The following is a 23,101-nucleotide window of genomic DNA, read 5'->3' as shown; positions in this document are numbered from 1 at the left end:
ACCCTAGGACCGTCGCCTTTATTCAGGCTGAGCCCCCATGCAGAAGCCATCCTCGTCCGCCCGACCTACCGGAAAAGGCCGGCAAATAGATGGCAGCACTCGTATACCGGATCTTTTTATGTGAAAAATCCTTGTGCTCTTTGGTATTTGTCAAGAGTGGGGTTGCACTATTAAGGTAGCTGTAGATAAAAACCTGGCTCTGTCCTTTGGAAGAAACCTTTACTGGACATTCCTTGATCTAGTGGAATGAGATTTTGTTTAAGATTCATGCTCTGTCCTTGATCAATAGTTCATATGTGGTTTGCTGGGCTTTGAACAAGAATGCAAAATTTTCTACCAAAATTGCAATGTAAGTGGCTTCAAAAGGACTTGGCCGGTACTAATTATAAGTGGAGGATTTGGTCTGCCAAACTTCCTCTCAAGATCAAGATTTACATGTGGCAATTGTTTCAAAATGTCGTTTTGACCAGAGATAATATTAAGATTTACAAATTACGTGGTTATGCAGCACGAGTTTCTATATACATCTCATCAAGTAACAAACAATCACACTAATCTCTATGACTATGAGGAGTACACAGATGACAGACCTTCAGGATGTACATCAAAAGATAGCAATTAATAAACATGTGATGAGCCTCCAAAAGGCCAAAGGGAGAATGATAGAATCTCTGCAGCGTTGCTTCTCCTATGTACCTGGCAAAAAACTTCACTGCCACAGATCAACTGTCTTGGCATGATGTTCTCGAGGAGAGAAAGGAAGTACAATTGACTATTCCATCATTTTCTCCATGCAAGAACATTACCACAAGACCTGGATCCGCGCATAACCTGTAAAACATCAAGCGTTCACAAATTTCTCTGAGGAATCAGCTATTCGCTCCAGCTATCCTCGTCATCGTCATCAGCAACAGCCTGCTTTCACAAGAAAGAACATATCAACATCGTGCTGCCGCGTACGATAATGCTATGATCAGCTGAAGTTTGTGGCAAGATGTACACGGGATAAATTCGAGATGATCAACCTGGCGAATCGCATTGGCCCTCTCCAGAATCGCAGCCACTTGTAAGTTTGTTCTCGGACCGCCCATCACATTTGGTCTCTTTGCTACAACGGGCTTCAAGTTGATGGACTGTAAACAAAGCATGATTGTATTTATATATGTAGCTGAACGACGATAATGTTTGGGTGCATCTGTAAGGCTTACCTTGTTCTTTATCTGTTCCAACATCGTGTTCTTCTCATCTGAAAGCTTTCTTGAAGGCTGGACCAAAGTTGGAGCCTTTCTTAGCTAAAATCACGAAAAGAAAAAAATGTCAATATGGTCAGGTGAAGACGTTAAAGCATTTTATAAATAATTCAATCATGAAAGTAGTTATACCATGCTTCTATCATGAGAAATAACTTGAAGCAGAGGATACTTAGGTGGTTCTGGCACTGGGTCAGAAGGTAACTTTGCTAGTTCTTGTTCTAATGCTGAAGAGAACTCCCTGGCCTTATCATCTGAACTACCATGTCCTCCATCTTCCTGCTGTGCCGACAAGTCAGGGGTCTGAATATCATCCTTACAAGAAAGCACATTTGGTTTGTTTTCTTCTGAATCAGAAATTGTGTTGCTATCTCCAGCTGGTAGTTCCTTCTTCTTTTGATCAGATCTTTCATGCTCCACCTTGGTCTTTTCTATTGGCAAAACAGTAGTTTGCATGCCATCGCAATCAGAAACTCCATCTCTAAGCTCTTGGGTCCGCGCTTTCTCTTGTTGCATTATTGGTTCTATATCAACAGCAAGTTCAGACCAAGCCTCCTCTGGAATTACTATAAGCTCAGGTAGCTGCAAAGTGTTCAGACTGTCGCCTTCAACTGAAGCAACATCTGTCACGCTCTTGACTTCTGGAGCAGAAAATAGATTAAAAGAGCGCACATCAGACTCCTGGCATCCTTCTTGGAGATGATCTTCTTGAGAATCCCTGTCAAGAAACGGGTTTGTCAGAATCTCATCAGAAACTTCTGGCTGGGCCATTTCCTTCTGCGAAGTAAAGCTGTTATGCAGGCTTTTTTCCTTGAGCTTTCCAGGCTCTTCATGTGTTTCAACACCTGCAGAGTTACTATCACTTTCCTTGTGCTTCACTGGAGGCCTCGGTGGTTTCCCAAGTTTTGCAAATAAAGATGTGGATCCTGTCTGAAGCTTGGTCGCTCGCCACTGCATTGGCGGAAGAGGTGGAAGTGGAGGTGCATGTTCAGTATCTTCAGAAGAACGATTTTCTTGTAGAATTCCGTGAGATGTTTGAGCAGGAAATACATTTAATGACTGCCGCATTGCACCACTAAGCATCCAATCAAAACTTGAAATGTTCGGTAGCGGCACATGTCTCGAGTCAGGAGCCATTCGATCTGCAAAATATTCAGTATTGCATGCACTCGGTGGTTCCTGATTTAATTCATGTATTTGCTCTGTGTTAATAGTCAGGTCTGGACCCGCAGTCATCGAGGATGAGCTGCATAACTGTAGTTTCTCATTTTGTCCTACAACTTCACGGCTGCTGAGAACAGTGTCCGGTGCAAAACTAGTTTCTGGGTGTAGATAACACTGTACATTATCTGGCACGGCAACCTCACTGCTGATTGCTAACTCAGGTACATCTTGAGGTAGTTCAGTTTCCGTGATCGTTTCCAGCAATGTGATATGCTCTGTTTCAGGGATGTAGTTGTCTGTGCCTTCACTTACTATCACATCGCCTCCGTCTTCACTTGCTATGGTATCATCTGCGTCTGTGGGGGTAAATGGAGTTACTTGGAAAGGATCATCAGACTGCTTGGATGAAACCGGCGAGGGGACCATATCTTCTCCTATATACTCTTCTGTTTCATCATCTGATGCATATTCATCGGATTCACTGCATTCCTTGGCGTCTTCCTCATTCACATTCTCTTCACAAATGCAGGCTTCTTTCAACTCTTCACTCATATTAGATGCATTTTCAGATAGAACTTCGGCATGTATATCCTCAGTCTGCTCTTGAATAAGCTCTGGTGCATGATCTAGCATACCAATGCATGAATCCTCATCAAGAGCAGCACCTGCACATCCTTCTTTTTCCTGGGCACTCGGTGATGTGGTCAAGTGGACATGGGTTTGCTGAAACACATCTTCATCAGGTACTGAATCTTGGGGACTCTCTGTAGGTGGAACATCAAGGTCAGACTCTTCTGGCTGCAATTCTGTTGAACCAACATCATCTTGATGTGAATCAGAAGAAATGCTTTGCCTGAAACTCCCACCCTTAATTTCAACAGGAGAGTGAGGCATTTCTCGACACCTAACGTCGAATACCTCACTATTTGCTTCGTAGTCATACAAGTCGGTATCTTGAGTGCCATCACACTTCAGCTCAAGTAGCTCCTTCGCCATGTTCCGGAGGGAATCAGAGAAGGGATCATGCCTCTTGGAGACTTTCCTGGGCAAAATGCCAACTTTTGAAGCAAACAGCTCCATGCCTTCGACGCACCTCTTGCTCGCCATTTTCTTGAAGGTAATAGATGAAATGTTATTCGCCTTGGCCTTTTTAGTAGTGTCAACCGTACCATCGGGTGTAGCATCACCGATTATACTATTAGCATTGAACTCGGTAGCTAATTCTCTTATGTCAGGCTCTGAAACAAGGACATCCCCGGCGAGCAATTCCTCCAAGGAATGTGTCCTCTCGTGCTCGCAAGAAACCGGCTTTTCCTGTTCAAACAATTCCTCCAACGAGCTAGTCCTCTCATGTTCACCAGCAACAGGTTTGGCATGCGGTACGTTGACAGAGACATCTTCGTCATAGTGATCAGCCACATCTTCATCTTCTGAGCCAACATCTGAAGAGCAAGGCATCGGCGAGTCCTCCTCCTTATTGAAGGTACTGGACCTGGAGACCGCGGCGCCGTGAGCATCAGACCACATCTTGCCTGACGATGCCGATGTAAAGGTGCGTTGTCCATGGTCCTTGTGCTCAGAGTCTGTCTCCAGTTCAGATCCCATTGTGGTGAGTGCATCTACATAGACGTCAGTTTCAGAGTTGTACCCCTTGCTGCTTCCTGCTGACCGGTCTTCTGAACAACTTGACGGTGTTTCTTCGGAAGTTGTCCTGATCTTGTGAAATGTAGTGAAGTTGCTATCCTTTCCTTCTCCAATGCTGCTGGAGGTGTCCACCATGATGTCTCTCTCTTCAGCGTTTGTATCAGGCGAGTCGCTGAAAGATACCTGCGTCTCTGATTGATCCATGGAGAAGGTTTTCTCCTCTGGTGAAGCCTTTTCATAAAGATCCTGCATCAGCGGTCTGAAGCTTCGGAACAGAGACCCGTTTAGTTGTCGGTACTTCAGTCGTTGCCGCCTTGTCGGGGCCTCATCTAAAACTTCGCTGGATAAATCGGACTTGAATCTACACAAAGAAATGATCAGTTTTGTAGAAGGAAAAAAAAGATAATAATAAGTTAACACTTAACACAATATTTTAGGTCATGAAGGTCCGTACTTGGAGTCATCATTGGCTCCATCGGGAGGTCTGAAAATCTCAGCATTCTGCAGGTTAGGCCTGATTTCCTGCAAAGGGAATAAAATAAGGTAAGAGTCATTTTCTACAGAAGTGGGTCGAATTAAAGTGCACGAATTTGCACAAGAAAATTTCAGTCCACACTGTTATCCGACTTACACTAGAACCTTCAGAATTCCTAAGTAGGGTGAAAATGCACGTATTTACAACTGAAAGAACTATATATGAACCACGTGTGATCACAGCACTAGAGTTGAACAATTTATTCATTACCATGGTTCTAATTGGTCTTCTTTCTGTTCTAATTCCTTCCTGCAGCATCCTAGCACATGCGGAATCCGTCTTGAAGAAGGCTGGGTCTGAGTATCTCTTCAAGCACGTTCCCTCGCCGCCGATATCATACCTGAAAGTTAAGAAAAATTACACGATCACAATTTCAAACACACCTACATCACTACACTATCTCCAACTCAACAAAAAACTGAAAAAAGGCAGGGCAACTAATCATACTTGTCAAGCATGAACAATCTTGGAGGCCCATGGCATTGCTTGATGGAATTCATGATGAAGCGAGGCGTGTCGCCTGTCGTCACAACCCCATGGTCCACCCTCGTGTTCGCATGCCAATCAATTCCTACAGAGCAACGTTTTTTTTCAGTGCAGAAACAAAGAAACTACAAGTAGCAAAAAGATACAGGTGCACAGAGGAGAAGTAAGTTTGTGCCATGTGCTGAACATACCCCTGTTAGAAGCAACGTAGAGGTAATCTCTCTGGCAGATGTCTTTCTCCAGGAGTGGCAACTCTGCCTCCAGCTGCTGCACCCGGAGAACGAGCCCGTGGCCCCGTGCGGACGCGGTCATCACCTCATCATACAAACCGTGGAAGACCTCTGCAGCAAATCTGCACAGAGACAATGATACGATGGCATCATGGTCAAGACCTTGAGTTCTGAACTTTGAGTGCACCTCTCTACAGTTCTACTAGATTCTCACAGTTTGCCATTGCTTTACTGTGCTGTACAATTCGACTAGTACGTTGAAAGAATCTTTGCCGCGAATGAATGGATGTGCTTACAGAATTTTTTCTCATAAGAAAAGGCAGTACCTTTTTCGATAAGGGACGCTTTATTACTTAAAGTGTTTTAAGCATTACACCCAGCCTCTGCATAACTAGGAGCCGTTTAGGAGTTCATAAAAGGCAGTACCTAGAATATTAATTAAATTAAATGCTAGCAGAAGGAGCCTAAGATTGGACTAGTATATGTCCTAACATGTGGCTTAAGTGCAATACAAGAACCTCTGAAAACATTAAAGCCAACATGAGTTTATAGCTGAATTGTACACTTGTGCTGGACCCCCTCCGCAACAAAGAAAAAAAAGAAATCTTAAGCTCATGACGAACAGAAATGCCAATAATCATCCCCATCGATCTCAAGAATAACTGAAGGGGGGAATTAGCTCAACAAACTCGACCGAAATGCAGCATGGTGTACTTCCTAGGGTGGCAGATTTTGTGTTACTATCAGCGCAGTATTGTATTGTCTTTGCTTGGAACTTCAGGCTACAGATAATAATAGTATCAAAGGAGATTGTTTTTTTCTCTATCACATGAATGCCGACAGAATATTAAAGAAACAGAAGTCATAGTACAATGACAAGGTAGTGCTCGATCACAACTCCCAGGAAAAAGAAAGTGCTCTCCGTTGTCGCCGAGCTAATGAGAGGCACATCAACAACGCTTAAGCACCCGGAAGTCAAAGACGCTATAATACATTTATACATCAAATCAATCGCCTAAGAAAGAACCTGAAAACCTCCGAATTTGTTCGTAACAAAAGCATTTAAGTGATCTAAAAATGCTAACGACATCTAACACCAACACCCCAACAAAAAAATAAATGACGGAGCAATTGAAACATGTTTGAAGGAAAAGGAAAACTAAACATCCGAGATAACAGGGGCGGGGAGGAAGAAGCATGTTGGGAGGGAGGACGTACTCTGCGAGGTCGCCGAGCTGGCGGAGGACGCCGACGAGGCCGGCCATGGCGACGCCATCGAGGACGGCCTCGGGGTCGCGCTGGTCGACCCCCTTGTAGAGCTCGGGGCCGCCGAGGGCGTACTCGTTGGCGACCGTGCGCCTTGACAGGGGCATTGCCCCTGATTGCTCCTCCTGTAGCTGCAGCAATGGCAGCTTTTCTCTCTGGTCTGGCGGTGCGGTGCACCTTCTGGTTGGGTGGCTATGGCAGGAAGCGCAGAGCTCTAGGGAGATTCTCGCTGCTGCCTTTACACTTTCGGATTGGTGCCGCTAAATGGAATGAAGACGTCTGGAAGGCTTGGTGTGGCCGTTGGCCGGTGTTCTTCGCGCGGTTGTCTCGGTCTTGTTCTCGTGCTCCCACACATAAGCAGAGAGAGACAGAGGAAGAGTGGGAGAGCGATTACTGGTAATTATTCTCTCCTCAACGAGAGGGGCCCGCCTATACTCTCAGCGTAGTGCGTGTGAGCTTGTTTATGAACAGCGAGTCAATGTTGCTTCGTACTCCTACTCCCGTTGCACAACTTGTGACTTGTGACCCTGCACCTTTACTGCCCCGTGCGTGACTAGAACGTAAAACCCAAAGATGGTTTCTAGATAAGGATGGCAATTTACCTTACCATTAAGTCGTAGGTAGAACACAAGTATAGCCATGTAAGCTATGGATATCATATACCCAACCTTACCCATTTGTAGTAGCATATGGACCTATGCAGTGACATGCAGATTTTTGTTTGTGAACCTATGTTTAGTTATCGTCCATTATTTGTGACTCGTCTATTTTTGTTGACTTGTGAGTTATAAGCATGGGATTGTGATTTCTAAATTTTTATAATTGTCGATACTCAACTATAGGTAAAATTTCATACACATGGGTACAGATATGGGTAGAATTTTATACTAACTATACAGGTATGATTGTGATACTGCTCTATTCTAGCCATTGGCATCCTTGTTTCTAATGTACTTCCCACCCGGTCTGCAAAGGTTGCCGCGGCAGTTTAACAGCCAAATTCCAAGGTTCCATGAACAGCTCTGTACTTGCACATAGTAAATCCAGCATGAATCAATCAAGACATCCAAATCCAAAACATCCAGGACGGTGAACAACCAAAACCAGCAACTCGATGCCTTTGGAATGTCACATGATCCCTCCAGTCCCTCGTTACACGACGAGAAACACCACTCACAAGCGCAGTACGCTACAAGATTCCGGTGCGATTTTGACAGCACAAAACGGTGCCCAGCTACACCGCCCTACATACAAGCGCCCAACCCTACTACAGCCTATCTGCAGCCCCGCACCAACCAGATAGGCGTAGGACCAGCATAGGTCGCACGAGCGTGCACAAACTGAGGAGGAAATCGTTTGTTCAGCAACAAAAACATCCCCTAGCCGACCACCTCCACTAGAATGCAAAATTCCAGGGCATGCACACATACACGTTCTTCGGCTTCAAAGCTACTCATAGACGTGAGAATGGGAAGATACGCACCTAATTTGAGGGCCACGAAGGCAACAACAATCCCATAATTGCCAAATAGTAGAGGTACAATCCGGCTGCACGCCTCCCATTAAACAAAAAACAGGCCACCAAACCTACCGTCCACCACTAAAATACTGGTTCAACAATATGGCATCATGCAGGCAACTACTTGACGTGACACTCGTCATTTTAGCAATAATTTATTTCAGGATATACACCTCCGCGTTCATCTCTGACCAAAGATTAGAGGCAGGAGGAATATGATGATTTTCTCTTTGCTTTTAAGCGAGTGACCATGTCATCTAACTTCCTCCTACCTCTGTAGATAGATAACAGATCATGAAGCCTACATAGGCCACGATACCAGACTTGACAACAACAATAACAGGGTCCGCACAAAAGACGTAGAGCCAAACCAGGTAGCAAAGGCTTTAACTTCTTCAACAAGTGAAGATGACTTCCAGGAAATACAGGGTTAGAACGCTAATACAGCAGCTTGAAAGCTTAGGGTGGGAAAAATCTTACAGCTACAGTTTTTTCGGATAGTTTGGGGATCCCATGGATCATCATCATTTTTTGGCGTATGATATAGCAATTGGGTTCTCTGGGCTCATCCTGAACCCCTGGAGTGCTTGCATCGCGACCATGGACTGGTTCTCGTCATCGAACTCCACAAAAGCAATGCCTGGCCTGGCCTCGATCATCCGAACCTCCCGGAAACCAGGGTACTGCTGGAACAGGACCTCCAGCATCATGCTCGACGTCTGGTCAGGACAGTTCTGGATGAAGAGGATATTGTTTGGTGGCTCTTGGGGAGGCTTGGCAGAACGAGAAGATTGATCACCCTGCACAAAGGTAGGCAAAGCAAACTAAATTACTAGTTCAAAAAGTAACTCAAAGTTGCATAATAGTTGAGCATATAAAATGATAATGTGGATATAGTAAGTAGACTAACTAGTACTTGATTTTGTTTACAATATATCATCCGTGAAGGTGATGTTGCATCTTGAGGAAATAGGTTAATAGGAAGATATGATATCGTACTAACTACTCCCCAATTTAACCCACGTCATGGAAAGACAGTATGAGGCTTGTCAAGACTAGGAACAGTTAAGACAGTTTGATATCTTTTGAGTTAGGTGAGGGAGATCAGTAAAGGCAGAGTTCTCAGGATACTGGTGAGCTAATATACCTAATTAAATATTGTGAACACAAGGTATCACAAGACTATGATCAAACTCGCAGACACTTGGACAATATTCCAATTTAATGGGACAGACAACAATAGTTTCTTCATCATCCATGACTCAACTAGACCGACCAGCTGAATTAAGAGTATACTAGTGTCGTTTTAATGGGTATTGTTACACTTTGAAAAGGAAAGAAAATGGAGGCAGAAGCCCAAAATAACCTGTGAAAATTGACAATTACAAACAAGCAAAGTACAGTATTCAAGAAAATTCTATGCTGAAGAAGAGCGCTTTCAAGCAGGGCCTAGTGAAACAGAACAGAATAAAATAAAAGGACCAACAGACCAACTTGCAGCTCAACAACTACAAACTGTTAGGGCCATATATTTTCAAAAAAACATTTTGGTGAGGCCAGAACTTAGTTAGCAATAATAAGAATGAAGTCTGAAGAGCTAGAATTGATCTCGCTATGTTTGGATGCGTGAATTAGATATGGAATTGAATTGGACTGGAAATTCCAAATCCAAGATGGAAATGAATTGACTCCAATTCAAATTCTGTTGTTTGGGTGCGCTTAAAATTTGTTGTTGAAATCAAAGGGCCTACCTCCATTACAATTCATGTTTGGATGTACAAATCATGGAATTTGATGTTTTGTTGAGTTTAGACAATATAAACTTGTGTATATTCAAAAGCATATATGTATCACAAGAAAATTCACAGAAACAAACATTTAGCCTTGGACTTAGCCTTATTAATTCCTGAAAAAAAAATTACACCAGCCATGCATGTACTATACAGAGAAGTACAAAAACAGAGAAATAGACATTGCCGGCGGGACAGGTGAGGCCATCCGGGTGATCGTTGGGATCAGGCCAGCAGGGTGAGTGGAAGGGGAGAGGCCAGCGGGGCGAGGACCACCACCGCATCCCGCGCCGATTCCCAGTCCCCTGCTCGAGCAAGGGTTAGGGCAGGGCAACATCGGGGATGACGATGTTGCTGCTCATCGAGAGAAGGGCGGAGTAGGGCGGGGATGCCGGAGTAGGAAGAGAGGGCAGAGGGCAAGGCGCGCCGACGGCGACTCGCGGGAGCTCGGGAGGCAGATTGATGGCTGCAAGGAGGACCTCAGGCGTGTTTCGAGAAGACGAAGCCTCGGCCTGGCCTACCAGTTCAGGTTTGCTCGCCACGCAAATTCCAGGCTAATACGGAGCTCCCACGGGGCTGTAGAAAACTAGTCCTTGCGGGTATGGTGTGGAATTGCCTCCAGTTTCTAGTCCTTAATTCCAGACACACCCAAACGCCTAAATTAATGGCCTAAATTCCAATTCCCTAATTCTAGGCCTAATTCTGTGCAACCAAACACAACCAAATTGGAAATGTTTTGGGTGTAGTTTAATTTTGCTTGCATGCAAATTTTAGAATACACTGTCAGCGTAATGGTAGTTCAAGTGACTAGATCATTCAGATGCTACAAGTGAAAAATAATAGAAAAAAGGACAAAAGTGACAACAGAAACATATTTTTTTACATCAAAAAAAAAGGTTGGCATGAAGACAGCATTTTTTTTGTGGCAAGTACAAAATACTACATAGAACTCCGCCTATGTTGTCTCAACATAGCCGGTCCCAAGCCCGGGTAACGGAGGAGGGTTGTGATAGGCGAGGCGAGCCAACGTAAAAAACCCAGCCACTCTTATGGAGATGAAACCCAAAGGAACCTCGTTGGGGCGTAACCCTCTGAGCGACGCGCCACATCGGAACCCGGGTGTGGTGTCAAATGGGCAAGGGCCGGGCCGTCACCCCCTTGGTGGCGCGCCGTATCTTGATCTGGATACGGTGATAAGTGAGCAAGGGTCGGGTCGCCGCATCCTTAGTGGCGCGCTGCACCGACGCCCCGGTGTAGTGAAAAATGAGCAAGGGTCACCGCATTTGACTCGACGAGTGCGGAGGGTAAGGAAGTTAGCCGAGCCTAGGAGGATACGCTTAGGTAGCTGGAACGTAGGGTCCCTGACGGGTAAGTTACGGGAGTTAGTTGATACAGCGATGAGGAGGCGTGTTGATGTCCTATGTGTCCAAGAGACCAAATGGAAGGGACAGAAGGCGAAGGAGGTGGAGGATACCGGTTTCAAGTTGTGGTACACGGGGACAACTTCAAACAAAAATGGAGTAGGCATCTTGGTCAATAAAAGCCTGAGGGATGGAGTTGTGGACGTCAAGAGGCAAGGGGACCGGATGATCCTTGTCAAGCTGGCTGTTGGGGACTTAGTCCTCAATGTTATCAGCGCGTATGCCCCACAAGTAGGCCACAATGAGAGCACCAAGAGGGAGTTCTGGGAAGGCCTGGAGGACTTGGTTAGGAGGGTACCTATTAGTGAGAAGCTCTTCATAGGAGGAGATCTCAATGGCCATGTGGGTACATCTAACACAGGTTTTGAAAGGGTGCATGGGGGCTTTGGCTATGGCATCAGGAACCAAGAAGGAGAAGACGTCCTGAGCTTCGCTCTAGCCTATGACATGGTCGTAGCTAACACCCTCTTTAGGAAGAGAGAATCCCATCTAGTGACGTTCAGTAGTGGTCTACACTCTAGCCAGATTGATTTTGTCCTCTCTAGAAGAGAAGACAGACGCGCCTGCATTGACTGTAAGGTGATACCTGGAGAGAGTGGTGTCCCTCAACATAAGCTGGTGGTTGCTGATTTTCGCTTTAGGATCCGTGTCCAGCTTTAGGATCCGTGTCGAGCGGGGTAAGCGCGCCAAAGTTGCTAGAACAAAGTGGTGGAAGCTCAAGGGTGAGGCATCCCAGGCTTTCAGGGAGAGGGTTATTAAGGAGGGCCCTTGGGAGGAAGGAGGCGATGCAAACATGATGTGGACGAGTATGGCGACCTGCTTGCGGAAGGTCGCTGTAGAGGAGTTTGGGGTGACTAAGGGAAGTAGAAGGGAAGCTAAGGATACCTGATGGTGGACCGATGAGGCCCAGAAGGTTATTAGGGAGAAAAAGGACTGTTTCAGATGCCTATATCTAGACAGGAGTGCGGCTAACATGGAGAAGTACAAGGTGGCGAAAAAGGCTGCAAAGCGGGCGGTGAGTGAAGCAAGGGGTCGGGCGTATGAGGACCTCTACCAACGTCTAAACACGAAGGAAGGCGAAAGGGACATCTATAAGATGGCCAAGTTTAGGGAGAGGAAAACGAGGGATGTCAACGAAGTCAAATGCATCAAGGACTTAGAGGATCAGCTTCTTGTGAAGGAAGAGGCGATCAAGCGTAGATGGCGGGAGTACTTTGACAACCTTTACAATGGAGAGGTTGAGAGCTCTACCATTGAGCTAGACGACTCCTTTGATGATACTAGCATGTGCTTTGTGCGACGTATCCAGGAGTCTGAGGTTAAGGAGGCGTTAAGGAGGATGAAAGGAGGCAAGGCGATGGGTCCTGATGGTATCCCCATCGAGGCGTGGAGAGGCCTTGGAGACGTAGCGATAGTATGGCTAACTAACCTTTTCAACCTCATTTTTCGGTCAAACAAGATGCCCGAAGAATGGAGGGGGAGTATTTTAGTACCAATCTTCAAGAACAAGGGGGATGTTCAAAGTTGTACTAATTACCGTGGAATCAAGCTGATGAGCCATACTATGAAGCTATGGGAGAGAGTCATTGAGCACCGCTTAAGAAGGTTGACAAGCGTGACCAAAAACCAATTTGGTTTCATGCCTGGGAGGTCTACCATGGAAGCCATCTTCTTGGTACGACAGCTGATGGAGAGATACAGGGAGCAAAAGAAGGACCTTCATATGGTGTTCATTGATTTGGAGAAGGCCTATGATAAGATACCTCGGAATGTCATGTGGTGGGCCTTGGAGAAACACAAAGTCCCAATAAAGTACATTACCCTCATCAAGGATATGTATGATAATGTTGTGACAAGTGTTCGAACAAGCGATGGCGACACGGATGACTTTCCAATTAGAATAGGGCTACACCAAGGGTCAGCTTTGAGCCCTTATCTTTTTGATTTGGTGATGGATGAGGTCACAAGAGATATACAAGGAGATATCCCATGGTGTATGCTCTTTGCGGATGATGTGGTGTTAGTCGATGATAGCCGAACGGGGGTTAATAGAAAGTTAAGAGTTGTGGAGGCGAACTCTCGAATCGAAAGGTTTTAGGCTTAGTAGAACTAAAACTGAATACATGAGGTGCAGTTTCAGTTCTACTAGGCACGAGGAGGGAGAGGTTAGCCTTGATGGGCAGGTGGTACGGAGAGAGACACTTTTCGATATTTGGGGTCCATGTTGCAGAAGGATGGCGATATCGATGAAGATGTGGGCCACCGAATCAAGGCTGGTTGGATGAAGTGGCGCCAAGCTTCTGGCGTACTCTGTGACAAGAGAGTGCCACAAAAGCTAAAAGGTAGGTTTTATAGGACAGCTATCCGACCTGCGATGTTGTATGGCGCTGAGTGTTGGCCAACGAAGAGACGACATATCCAACAGTTAAGTGTAGCAGAGATGCGCATGTTGAGATGGATATGTGGCCACACAAGAAAGGATCGGGTACGGAACGACGATATACGGGAGAGAGTTGGGGTAGCACCGATTGAAGAGAAGCTGGTCCAACATCGTCTCAGATGGTTTGGACATATCCAACGGAGGCCTCCGGAAGCGCCAGTGCATAGCGGACGGATAAAGCGTGCTGAGAATGTTAAGAGGGGTCATGGTAGACCAAACTTGACATGAGAGGAGTCTGTTAAGAGAGACTGGAGGTTTGGAACATCGACAAAGATTTAGCCATGGATAGGGGTGCGTGGAAGTTAGCTATCCACGTTCCGGAACCATGAGTTGGCTTCGAGATCTTATGGGTTTCAACTCTAGCCTACCCCAACTTGTTTGGGACTGAAAGGCTTGGTTGTTGTTGTTGGTTGTTGTTGTAAGTACAAAATACTACATAGACAAATGCATCACTATAATTCACAAGAAGGCACAATATGTAAAATTTTGCCATACAATGCCTATTGTTGCACAGGCAATACAACAAACATTATGGTTAAATAATAAGAAGTGTGGTTTTCAAACCGAGAACTTACAGTTCCATTGCTTGGGGCAACAGGAGCGTTAGGACCAGGTTGTTGCGCATCTTCAGTTCGTCGTTTTTTCTCAGCTGCTAAAAAAAGGAATAAGAGGTAAATGGAAAATATATAAATACACAATCGTTTACCACTCCAAACAGTAACTTGCTGAAAAAGCTCAAATTATGCCCATTAAACTACCCAAGTAATCTCATTATAATTTTACATCGGTGCTTTTGACTAAGGTGGCATCGCCTGGCAGATACAACTGTGCTTACATAGCATGAATGTCAGCAGTACATGTTTTATATTAGAGATTAATAATTTAATATTCCCTGTCCCAAATTATTTGACTCGGTTTTGTCTAGATATGCATGTATCTAGCACTAAATATTTAGGATGGAGGGAATGGTGGGCAGAAGCAGGAGCCGGCATTGTGGTTGATTCACCAAAAAGATTGACCACATCGAGATTTGGGGGGAGGGGAGGGGTGGTGAGGTGGAAGGTTATTTTGTCTTATTTTCCTACCTTGGCAAATTGAAGATGACTTTTTTGTACCTAGGAACCGATAAATAAGTGGAGTTTCTGAAGTCATATTCGGTCAATTCATTAGTAGCATGCCATGCAGCAAAAGTCACCCAGGACAAGGGCAGAAGGGGGTTATTTGCACCAATTTTAATAACTCTGGGTTCTAAGGACAGCTTCAAACTTCATAGTTAAACAAACCTAGACTTTGATAATTGAGCTATTATAGTTTTCCCTAATGAAAGAGGGCTAAATAAAATTCAGTCTAATCTCAGGGTGAGAAAAAAAATTCAGTATAATCTCCATAGCACCTATTTAGTAGTTGAATACTCAAACAGTGCAGTCACTGATTTTGGAAACAGAAAAGCATGCTAGTGTGAACGCCGGTATTACAATTTCTTATCATTTTCGCTCCACTCCTGTACTAACCCAGCATATCCCTAAGGACCATAGACCCAAATATAAGATATGCAATTGTAATTACCTTTCTCCTCTTGCTTCTTCCTTTTCTCTTTAGGGGCATAAGAACCATCGGCTTTTGCAAAAACATCAGATTTTGTTTTTGCATATTGTACTACCTGTGAAGGGAAGGGAAAGAAGTAAGTTGGACTCAGTCTAGGTATGTGACAGGGCAGCACTTTTAACACTGACATTTTTTATTTGTGTAGTGATGCAATGACTAGCTAAGAGAAAAGGCACATTTGCAATTAGACAGTTAACCAATAAACAATAGATTCAAAAGGGAGTAACAGACTAAACATTGTAAAAGTCAAAGGCTGCTAGGCTGTCTCTTTTAAAGCGTGTCTGGTTCATTAATGTCGTCTAATTCTGCTATAGCCAACCTTAGGCAAGTGACATAACTTCTTGTGGCAACCTAAATCTCACCCTAAGTGTGCCAGTTGGGCAAAAAACTGAGTGTAGGACACAAGGGCAAGCCTCTGCAGATTGCAAACAGAACAGAAATGTTGTGCTAATGCAAATCTAGGCACTAGAGGAACACTTAACTGTCACCTTAAGAATCAGAAATATGTTGCTTAACTCAGACAGACCATACCCACCATGCTTCTTATATGTAAAGAAGAAAACATGGAGAATAAAAGGTGAAACAAGACAGTTGGAAACAATCGGCTAGAGCGAAGATGGTTCACCATGCTTTTGCCGTAAAAATCAAAATCCCGCAGGCCACGGAAAGCATTGGTCGCAGATGTGATTTCGCTGAATGCCACCCACGCTTGCCCCCTCAGCTTAGGAGTCTTTAAGGCCACGATATCCAGTATCTTCCCATACTGAGAGCACAAGGCATAGAGTGACCTCTTCAACTCTGCAAGAAAAAGATCAGCGCACATTACAGCATGAAACGAGCAAAATGGCGAATCAAAATGGTTCATCAGTATACTACACCCTCTCTTTTTTTTTTTTTGAAATGATCAGTATACTACAACCTAGCAACATAGAACAATGGTCTATGCAAACATTTGATTTGGACAAATATGGCAGTTGCTCGCTTGGAGATGACGAGCGTGCTCTGTAAACTGCTACGAATATTTTTCGCCTATAAAATAGTCTCCAACCAGCCTTCCGGGAGAGCGATTCTCCTAAGAATTTAGCCTAACATGATTTTGAGCAAAAGCGTGAAACAAAACCAGAAAAAATCTGGCAGTTCAGACAGCTCCTACGGACAGATTTTCAGATACTGTTGTCGAGAGGGCGTAGCGGAGAGTTCGCCGAACCCAGCAGCGAAGCGGAAACTAGCAACGGGCCGGATCGGGAGGCTAGGGTTTTGGGAAGGATTTAACCCGCGGGCGGGCGCGCTGAGCAGGTCAAGAAGCCGTACCTTCTTTCTTGATCTTCTCTTCGAGGTTCCTGATGTATATGGTCTGGTTCGGGGGAACGTCGCCGGACAGCATGGCCACCGCCGTTGTCGCCGCCGCCGCCCGCCGAAGCCGAGGAGGAGGGTGAGACCTTGCTGTTTTCGGGCCGGGAAACGGTAGCCGCTGTGCGCGATGTTTGGGTTTCTGATTTCTCGGCTCGCTCTTCCGCTTATCGCATCTGGATCTGGCCTCGAAGTCGGTACGAGAGGGTAGATAGGCTTTATGGATTTTATGGGCTCAGCGTCATACAGTGGCTATTTATTTTTTGGCGAATATACAGTTGCTAACATGTGGGCCGTGGGCCGTGGACCGAAGTACCTTATTGGTCATCCTTTGCCTAAAAATGTTGGCAAAACCTACTCATCGCTTCAGTGCGCGCGTTAATATGCTACGCCCACGTGCGATCACGTTTTGGCCCGGCCCAATAGGTGGTTGTCTGTACTTTCATTGCAGAGCGCTTCTTCTGGTCTTTTCCTGTCCAGTTTTTTTCTGGATTTCCGATTTTCTTCGGTTTTGGGTTTTCCTTTCGATTTTCTTCGTTTTTTTCGTTTTTCTGTTTTTCTGTTTTTCCTTTCGATTTTTTGGTTTTTTCTGTTTTTGAACACATTTTATATTATAGCAAATTTCAAAGTTAAGCGAATTTTTTAAACTGGACTAAATTTTAAAGTTGCTTCAGCAAATTTTAAAGTTAAGCAAATTTAAATTTGAGCAAATTTTAAATTCAAGCAAAATTCAAAGTTAAGCAAATTTCGACTGTAAGCAATTTTTGAATCTGAAAATCTTTGGAGCAAATTTTTAAATGTTGTGAATCTAAGCAAATTTTGAATCTGAATCAAGTGTATACGTGCTTTGATTCATTCGTACGGACGGAATTCAGGCACGAACGAGATGGGCCAAGCCCAAATTGAAGAACCACCCGTGGGATGCGTACAAACGCACGCTAACAGGGGTGGTGCTGTACACCGACCTGGTCGGTGTGTACGGGCCACCGCACACCTCACCGACCAGGCCGGTTGGTTGGACCGCGGCCCATTAGTAGTAGGTACGTTTTTTTTCTTTTTTTTGCTGTTTCTTTTTTGTTAATTTTTTTTTAATATCTAACTTAAAAAAATCGTAGAACAAAATTTTAAAATCTGTTCAGATTCGAAATTTTGGAAATTAAAAATGTTCAGATTTTGATTTAATTTTGTTCAAAATTCAAAATTATTCCGAAATTTGGAAATTCGTTCAAGATTAAAATTTGTTCAAATTTCAAAAACCGTTCGAATTTTTTTGTTCAAAATTCAAAATTCTTCTGAAATTTGGAAATTCGTTCAAGATTAGAAATTTGTTCAAATTCGAAATTCGTTCAAATTTTAAAAATCATTCAAAACTTAAAATTTGTTCAAATTTCAAAATTCGTTCAAGATTAAAAATTTGTTCAAATTTCGAAATTCGTTCAACAAAAATTCAAAACTTGAACATTTTTCAAATTTTATAATTTTCGAAAATTATTTTTAAACATAAAATAAAACGTGAGAAAAAAAGAAACAGTGAAAAAGAAAACATAAAAGAAAAAAAACAGAAAACAGAAAAGAAAAAAGAAAAAAGAAAAAAGAAAGAAAGAAACAGGAAAAAACGCCTAACCGGGCCGGCCCACACCGCGCGCGGGGGTGTGCGGCGCGGTGCAGGTACCGACCTGGTCGGCATATAGGAATTGCGCGCTAACAGGCGATGTGTAGGTGCGCCCAAAAATGTTCCTTCCTCGTTAAAATAAGTTTTCAAAAAGATCTCTACAGTAGTGCTTTACTTGGTCCATTACAAACTTTTATCTCGGATTCTTTTCATTTCCATTTTTTAACTACCCGAGGACTCTTTTTTTTTTATTGACACCTTCCGAGGACTCGTTTTAGTTCCTCCAATTTTTGAAAAATTCTAAAGGGGGGAGTTAGTGGTTCACTGGTTCTTGCAAAGACCAGGTAAACCTCACTACCCTAAGCAATCTCCTGTCCATCAAATGAGCCTCCCAAACGTGAGAAGAACTAATCAAGTTGTATTACTTTGCCAATATTCTGGCTAATGCACAGTTTCAAAAGAAAGATCTTGCTGACCGCAACACTTTTCTCTTGGAAGGAAAAGGCAGCAAAATTTCCAACAGTCGCTAGCAAACAGCTGTGAATAGAAATTGACAGGAGCATTTTGCACTTGCTGAAGCGTGAACGTGTGCGAGTGCATGCAGAATAATACCTGCAGCCTGCAGGGCTTTCGTGCTGATTAACTACTGTCGATTTCCAGCTAAACTCTCTCCATCATCTGACGCTGTACTCACCCTGGAGCTGGAAAATGGCACTTGGCACTGGCGATCCGTCGTCGTCGTCTTCCCGGAAGCTTTTCTTCCATCGCGGATCCGTGCGATCGAGAGCTGCTGGATCGTCGCTTTCCGCCGGCCGGAATCGCGGCAAGAGATAAACTAATCCCCTCCTGAGCTAGGTTGGGTATCTGTCACACGTATACAACACAGATCATCGCATCAAGCTGCTGTGCAAACCTCATCGTTTCTGGGAGCCAAAGTCTACATTATTATCGATCTACGCATTGATTTCCAGGTGGTGGCGCTCGTGCGGATCCCCTTTCCATCGCACCATTTCGGTGCCCAAGTTGCTGTGCTTAGCAATCTGACACAAAAGTTGCTGTTTAACTTGCTGCGTTTAGCTGTCGGAGCCATTTTGTCGCCCATGATCTTGGGCTTGGCTACTTCCAGTTGCAGCAAAACGACACCCTTGCGACTCGGCAAGTTGGTCCAGTGGCAAGCAGTTTATAGCCAGGATAATGCCGCGATTTATATATTTGACTCTGCGTACTTACTCTTCCATTATTTCATGTTATTTTGAGTATATATGTGCGTTTCTGCTCCATGTTAGGTTCAGAATTGGAGTGTTAGGTTCACAGTGGCCCTGCAGGAAACATCTCACTGACATAATAGAACGCGGACTTGTCTCCCCCCCCCCCCCCCCCCACCCTAATTAATTAGCTAATTAATTACTCCAATCAATGTACCAAACCCAAAACCCTGATGTGAGTATGTGACTGACGAACGCTGTCAAAACAATAGTGTTTGTTCTTGTCAGGCACCTTGAAAGTCACTCAAAGGTTAATTTGGAAAACATGCCAACCTTCTAAAAAAAATCACGAAAACGCAAAAGCTTTGTGTTTCGATGCATTGATAGAAAAGAGAGTTTTTACAATAATGTACAAGCTCGGAACGAGCCAACACCCACACCAAACAACTCAACCCACTAGACGTCTAGACCTACGAAGCACTGGGGATCAAGGGTTGCAGAACAATCGTACCGGCGGTGGCTCAAGATCGAACCTTTTAAATTTTGTGTGAATTAATTTACCGATGCAGCCTATAAAAAATTGTCCATGTGTGGATGTTATTAAAAAAGAAAAAGGGCCCAAATATGGAGGGGGGGCGTTCTTTAGAGCGAACACATCCAAGACTTTCGACGTGTCGAGAGGTCTAGTCTCACAGTTTCCGTCTACCTCCATATAAAAATCAATGGTTGGAAACTCGTTCTCTCAATGTGCTAAAACCCGAGCTTTCATTTGACGTAATTTTTGAAATGGAGAACTTACTACATTATTTGGTGAGACGTGATGGGAAACCTTCTCGCGCGGTTCGGAAACACTGAAGACGATGCATGAGAGGTTCACCACCACATCATTGAAAGGGGAGCTCGCTATGATTCGTAATTCACCTTTGACTTTGTATAGCATGGCCGTAGTTATGCTAAGAGAGCTAAGAACATCTTCTTTTCGACTTCTATGTCACACGAACATACACGCAGTGCTCCTGCGGTACGCATACCTAATTTGCGAGGGTGGATAATGTGTGGGGCCTGACAAATTTTATTATTATTATTTCCATAAAAAAAACCCCGGGCATCCCGATCTGAACAGGTCGCCCAGATCACGTCGCACCATTGCTCTCGAATTGGAGCGTGATATGAGTCCATTTTCTTATCAGGATAAACCAATATATTTCTCATTATTTGCTGTTATAATATACACTATATTCATATAAATAAATCCATAGTTTTCACAAGCTTTCATATAAAAAATACTCTTTCAGGAGTAGATGAAAAAAAAAAAATTCAAGGGCTTTTGGGCTGAGTCAAAGCAAATTAAAGCGTACGTGCGTGTCTTAAAAGTGGAAAGTGTCGATCACAAAATCGCTAGGATGGCGCTAGTTTGACCGCACGAGTGTTGCTCGCCCGCAGCTTTGCACGCACGGTGTGGACTGGTAGGGGTCAACTGGCCTACGTATCACACGGTCGGGTCAAAACGCCTTCTAGAGCGCGGGAGCCATGCAATGCAAGGAGAGGATTACGACCTCTGGCCGTCTCAGTTGGCGGTCAACCTCTCCCACACACCACAAAAGGCAAACCCAAACTTACAGCTGAAGCCATCCACCAGCTGGATTCCAGACTAGCATAAAAAAAGTCTCTTGAGATACTTGCAGGCATCCTTCGTCCGTCCATGACTTCCAAACCCGATAGAGTAGCTGCCTTGCTCGGGTGCCTGGAGTTGGACCGATCCTCGGATGTATGCTAGCAGGTCGTTCAATGGCTGCTGCTCCTGTGTCTTTGTTTTCCTTTTTCAAACATCAAAAGTCCTAGGCATGTAATGTGAAGAGAATGATTTCATGCATGATGAAATCAGGAGAGATCCAAAAAAAAAAAGAAGCTCTGCAATGTGAAAATGCCGAGAACAAGATCAAATATACACTCAAGTAGAGCTGAAACTTTGGTCGTGTGCTTCTTTTCACCTTGTTTGGCGAGATGAAGTATACGTTAGGTTGTATCTTCATAAGTTATAGAACGATCCAACCATGAGCTCATCCTTTTATTATACTCCCTCCGTCCCAAAATGTAAGGCCTCTAAAAATTAGTCAAAAGACAACGTTTTTTTTAAGTTTGATGAAGTTTATATACAAAAATATGAACATTTACAATACTGAATCAACATCAACAGATTCATCGTAAAGTTTATTTTCTTAATATGCCCTTTTGGTATTATTGATGTAAATATTATTTCCTAAATATTTAATCAAAATTAGTAAGATTTGACTTTTGACCAATCCTAACCGCCTTACATTTTGGGATGGAGGAAGTACTATATAAATTTAGGGTTTGACTATTTTTTTATAATCAAATTAGTTCACACTCAGGTGATGTGATCATAATGTACGTGTAAGTAAGTAGTAAAATCTTAGTTGCAACCTCATGTGCAACTGAAAAAATTACATTTACAACCTATGTTGCAACTCATGCCTAGCACAAATCATGACACAGTCCTATGGTTTATGAATTAATTGAGAACTAAGATAATCCTCAGTCTCATATACCTGGGCATTGTTAGGCCGAGCCGGGCCTAACATTTTGGCACAAGCCCGGACCATCACAGCATATACCTGTCAAGCCTCGAACCTCAGACTAGGCCTCCTCACTATTTGACACATTTCTCAAGCCCATGCCCGACCATCAGGCCTAAATCTTTGGCCCAGGCCCGACCCATAGGCATCCTCGGGCTGGCCCAAGCCTGGGAATTTCGGGCCGGGCTTCGCATGGCTAGGTATGGTCTCATGGAATGAGATATGAAATGAGGTGGAGTTATTTGGTCGGATTTTCACGACATTACCATACTTGTTCTGAAAATCTTAGTAATCATACCACCCTGTGATCCGATGGAACCGGTTTTGAAACAAACGTGCAATCGAACTCGCTTTCTATAACTTCGCACAAAACCTGGAAAAATAAGAGTGCTACCGCGTAAGTTTTGAACATAATTTGTAGCACATTTTTATGATTCTTTTCAAATTATCATATTATTTTTAAAAAAATATTTTGTTGAGTTTCATCTCAATATATATGTGCGTGATTTTTTGAGAATTTTACAAACCCTAAAACATGTTTTTTTTGCATCCATAGGTTCATTGTTTTTTTTACAAGAATCCCAAAAAGGATTGGCCTGATTGTGTCCTGACTAGTTAGGGTCCAACTTTTTGCCACAGGTCAGATTGTGTCCTTACTACTGTAATATTTTTCAAGGATTTATTATATGAAACATGCATTCAAAATGGTCTCACTCAAACCCCCTAAAAAATGGAGTTTGAATTCATGGAATAATTTTCATACTTATTTTACAAAATTGTGTGAATTCTTTCTGACGCTGAGAATCTTATTTTACTTCTACTTTACTTCATAGTGTATCCATTTTGTGTTGCTGTGCCATGATTACTGAGGCGACAGCTCTATCTTTCTTGTAAGCTTGCAGCATGCTTACTGTAGCAAGAACTTTGATTACTACGAAAAAAAACAAACCGGCCAGTGCATTTGTTTTCCGGGCCACACTGTTGATT

General features: G+C 43.8%; 2 protein-coding genes across 5 annotated transcripts; both read right to left on the bottom strand.

Annotated features, from left to right (window-relative positions):
• Positions 1-444: 444 nt before the first annotated feature.
• LOC127295750 (uncharacterized) lies at positions 445-6,950 on the bottom strand. Of its 3 annotated transcripts, none has more exons than XM_051325742.2 (9): positions 6,528-6,950; positions 5,271-5,431; positions 5,041-5,164; positions 4,804-4,933; positions 4,513-4,580; positions 1,383-4,419; positions 1,209-1,292; positions 1,026-1,133; positions 445-918 (listed from the first exon to the last, which is right to left on the bottom strand). In XM_051325742.2, the coding sequence occupies exons 1-9, from the start codon at positions 6,680-6,682 to the stop codon at positions 874-876; spliced, it is 3,912 nt and encodes a 1,303-aa protein (XP_051181702.1). In that variant the 5' UTR covers positions 6,683-6,950; the 3' UTR covers positions 445-873. The 3 variants fall into 3 exon arrangements, with proteins under 3 accessions (XP_051181702.1, XP_051181703.1, XP_071675359.1); XM_051325743.2 differs by having other exon boundaries at positions 445-915; positions 6,528-6,949; XM_071819258.1 differs by lacking the exon at positions 6,528-6,950 and adding an exon at positions 5,636-5,702.
• A 1,504-nt stretch (positions 6,951-8,454) lies between these two features.
• LOC127295749 (U2 small nuclear ribonucleoprotein B'') lies at positions 8,455-16,832 on the bottom strand. Of its 2 annotated transcripts, none has more exons than XM_051325739.1 (5): positions 16,662-16,832; positions 15,976-16,148; positions 15,312-15,405; positions 14,321-14,397; positions 8,455-8,894 (listed from the first exon to the last, which is right to left on the bottom strand). In XM_051325739.1, the coding sequence occupies exons 1-5, from the start codon at positions 16,732-16,734 to the stop codon at positions 8,619-8,621; spliced, it is 693 nt and encodes a 230-aa protein (XP_051181699.1). In that variant the 5' UTR covers positions 16,735-16,832; the 3' UTR covers positions 8,455-8,618. The 2 variants fall into 2 exon arrangements, with proteins under 2 accessions (XP_051181699.1, XP_051181701.1); XM_051325741.2 differs by having other exon boundaries at positions 14,321-14,394.
• Positions 16,833-23,101: the final 6,269 nt, after the last annotated feature.

This window comes from Lolium perenne, chromosome 4, assembly GCF_019359855.2.
Source record: "Lolium perenne isolate Kyuss_39 chromosome 4, Kyuss_2.0, whole genome shotgun sequence".
NCBI lineage: Eukaryota > Viridiplantae > Streptophyta > Magnoliopsida > Poales > Poaceae > Lolium > Lolium perenne.
Note: the sequence above shows the minus strand (reverse complement) of the source record. Positions and strands in the feature narration are given on the sequence as shown.

Bases quoted from the DNA above. Each gene is read 5' to 3' on its own strand.
- LOC127295749 (XM_051325739.1), bottom strand. From the start codon at position 16,734: ATGCTGTCCGGCGACGTTCCCCCGAACCAGACCATATACATCAGGAAC. The intron at 15,406-15,975 runs GTGAACCATCTT...TTCCCTTCACAG, and splicing joins ATTTTTACGGCAAAAGCATG to GTAGTACAATATGCAAAAAC. The intron at 14,398-15,311 runs GTAATTACAATT...TCCTTTTTTTAG, and splicing joins GAAGAAGCAAGAGGAGAAAG to CAGCTGAGAAAAAACGACGA.
- LOC127295750 (XM_051325742.2), bottom strand. From the start codon at position 6,682: ATGCCCCTGTCAAGGCGCACGGTCGCCAACGAGTACGCCCTCGGCGGC. The intron at 5,165-5,270 runs GTATGTTCAGCA...GTTGCTCTGTAG, and splicing joins CTACGTTGCTTCTAACAGGG to GAATTGATTGGCATGCGAAC. The intron at 4,581-4,803 runs GTAATGAATAAA...TTCCCTTTGCAG, and splicing joins GAAGACCAATTAGAACCATG to GAAATCAGGCCTAACCTGCA.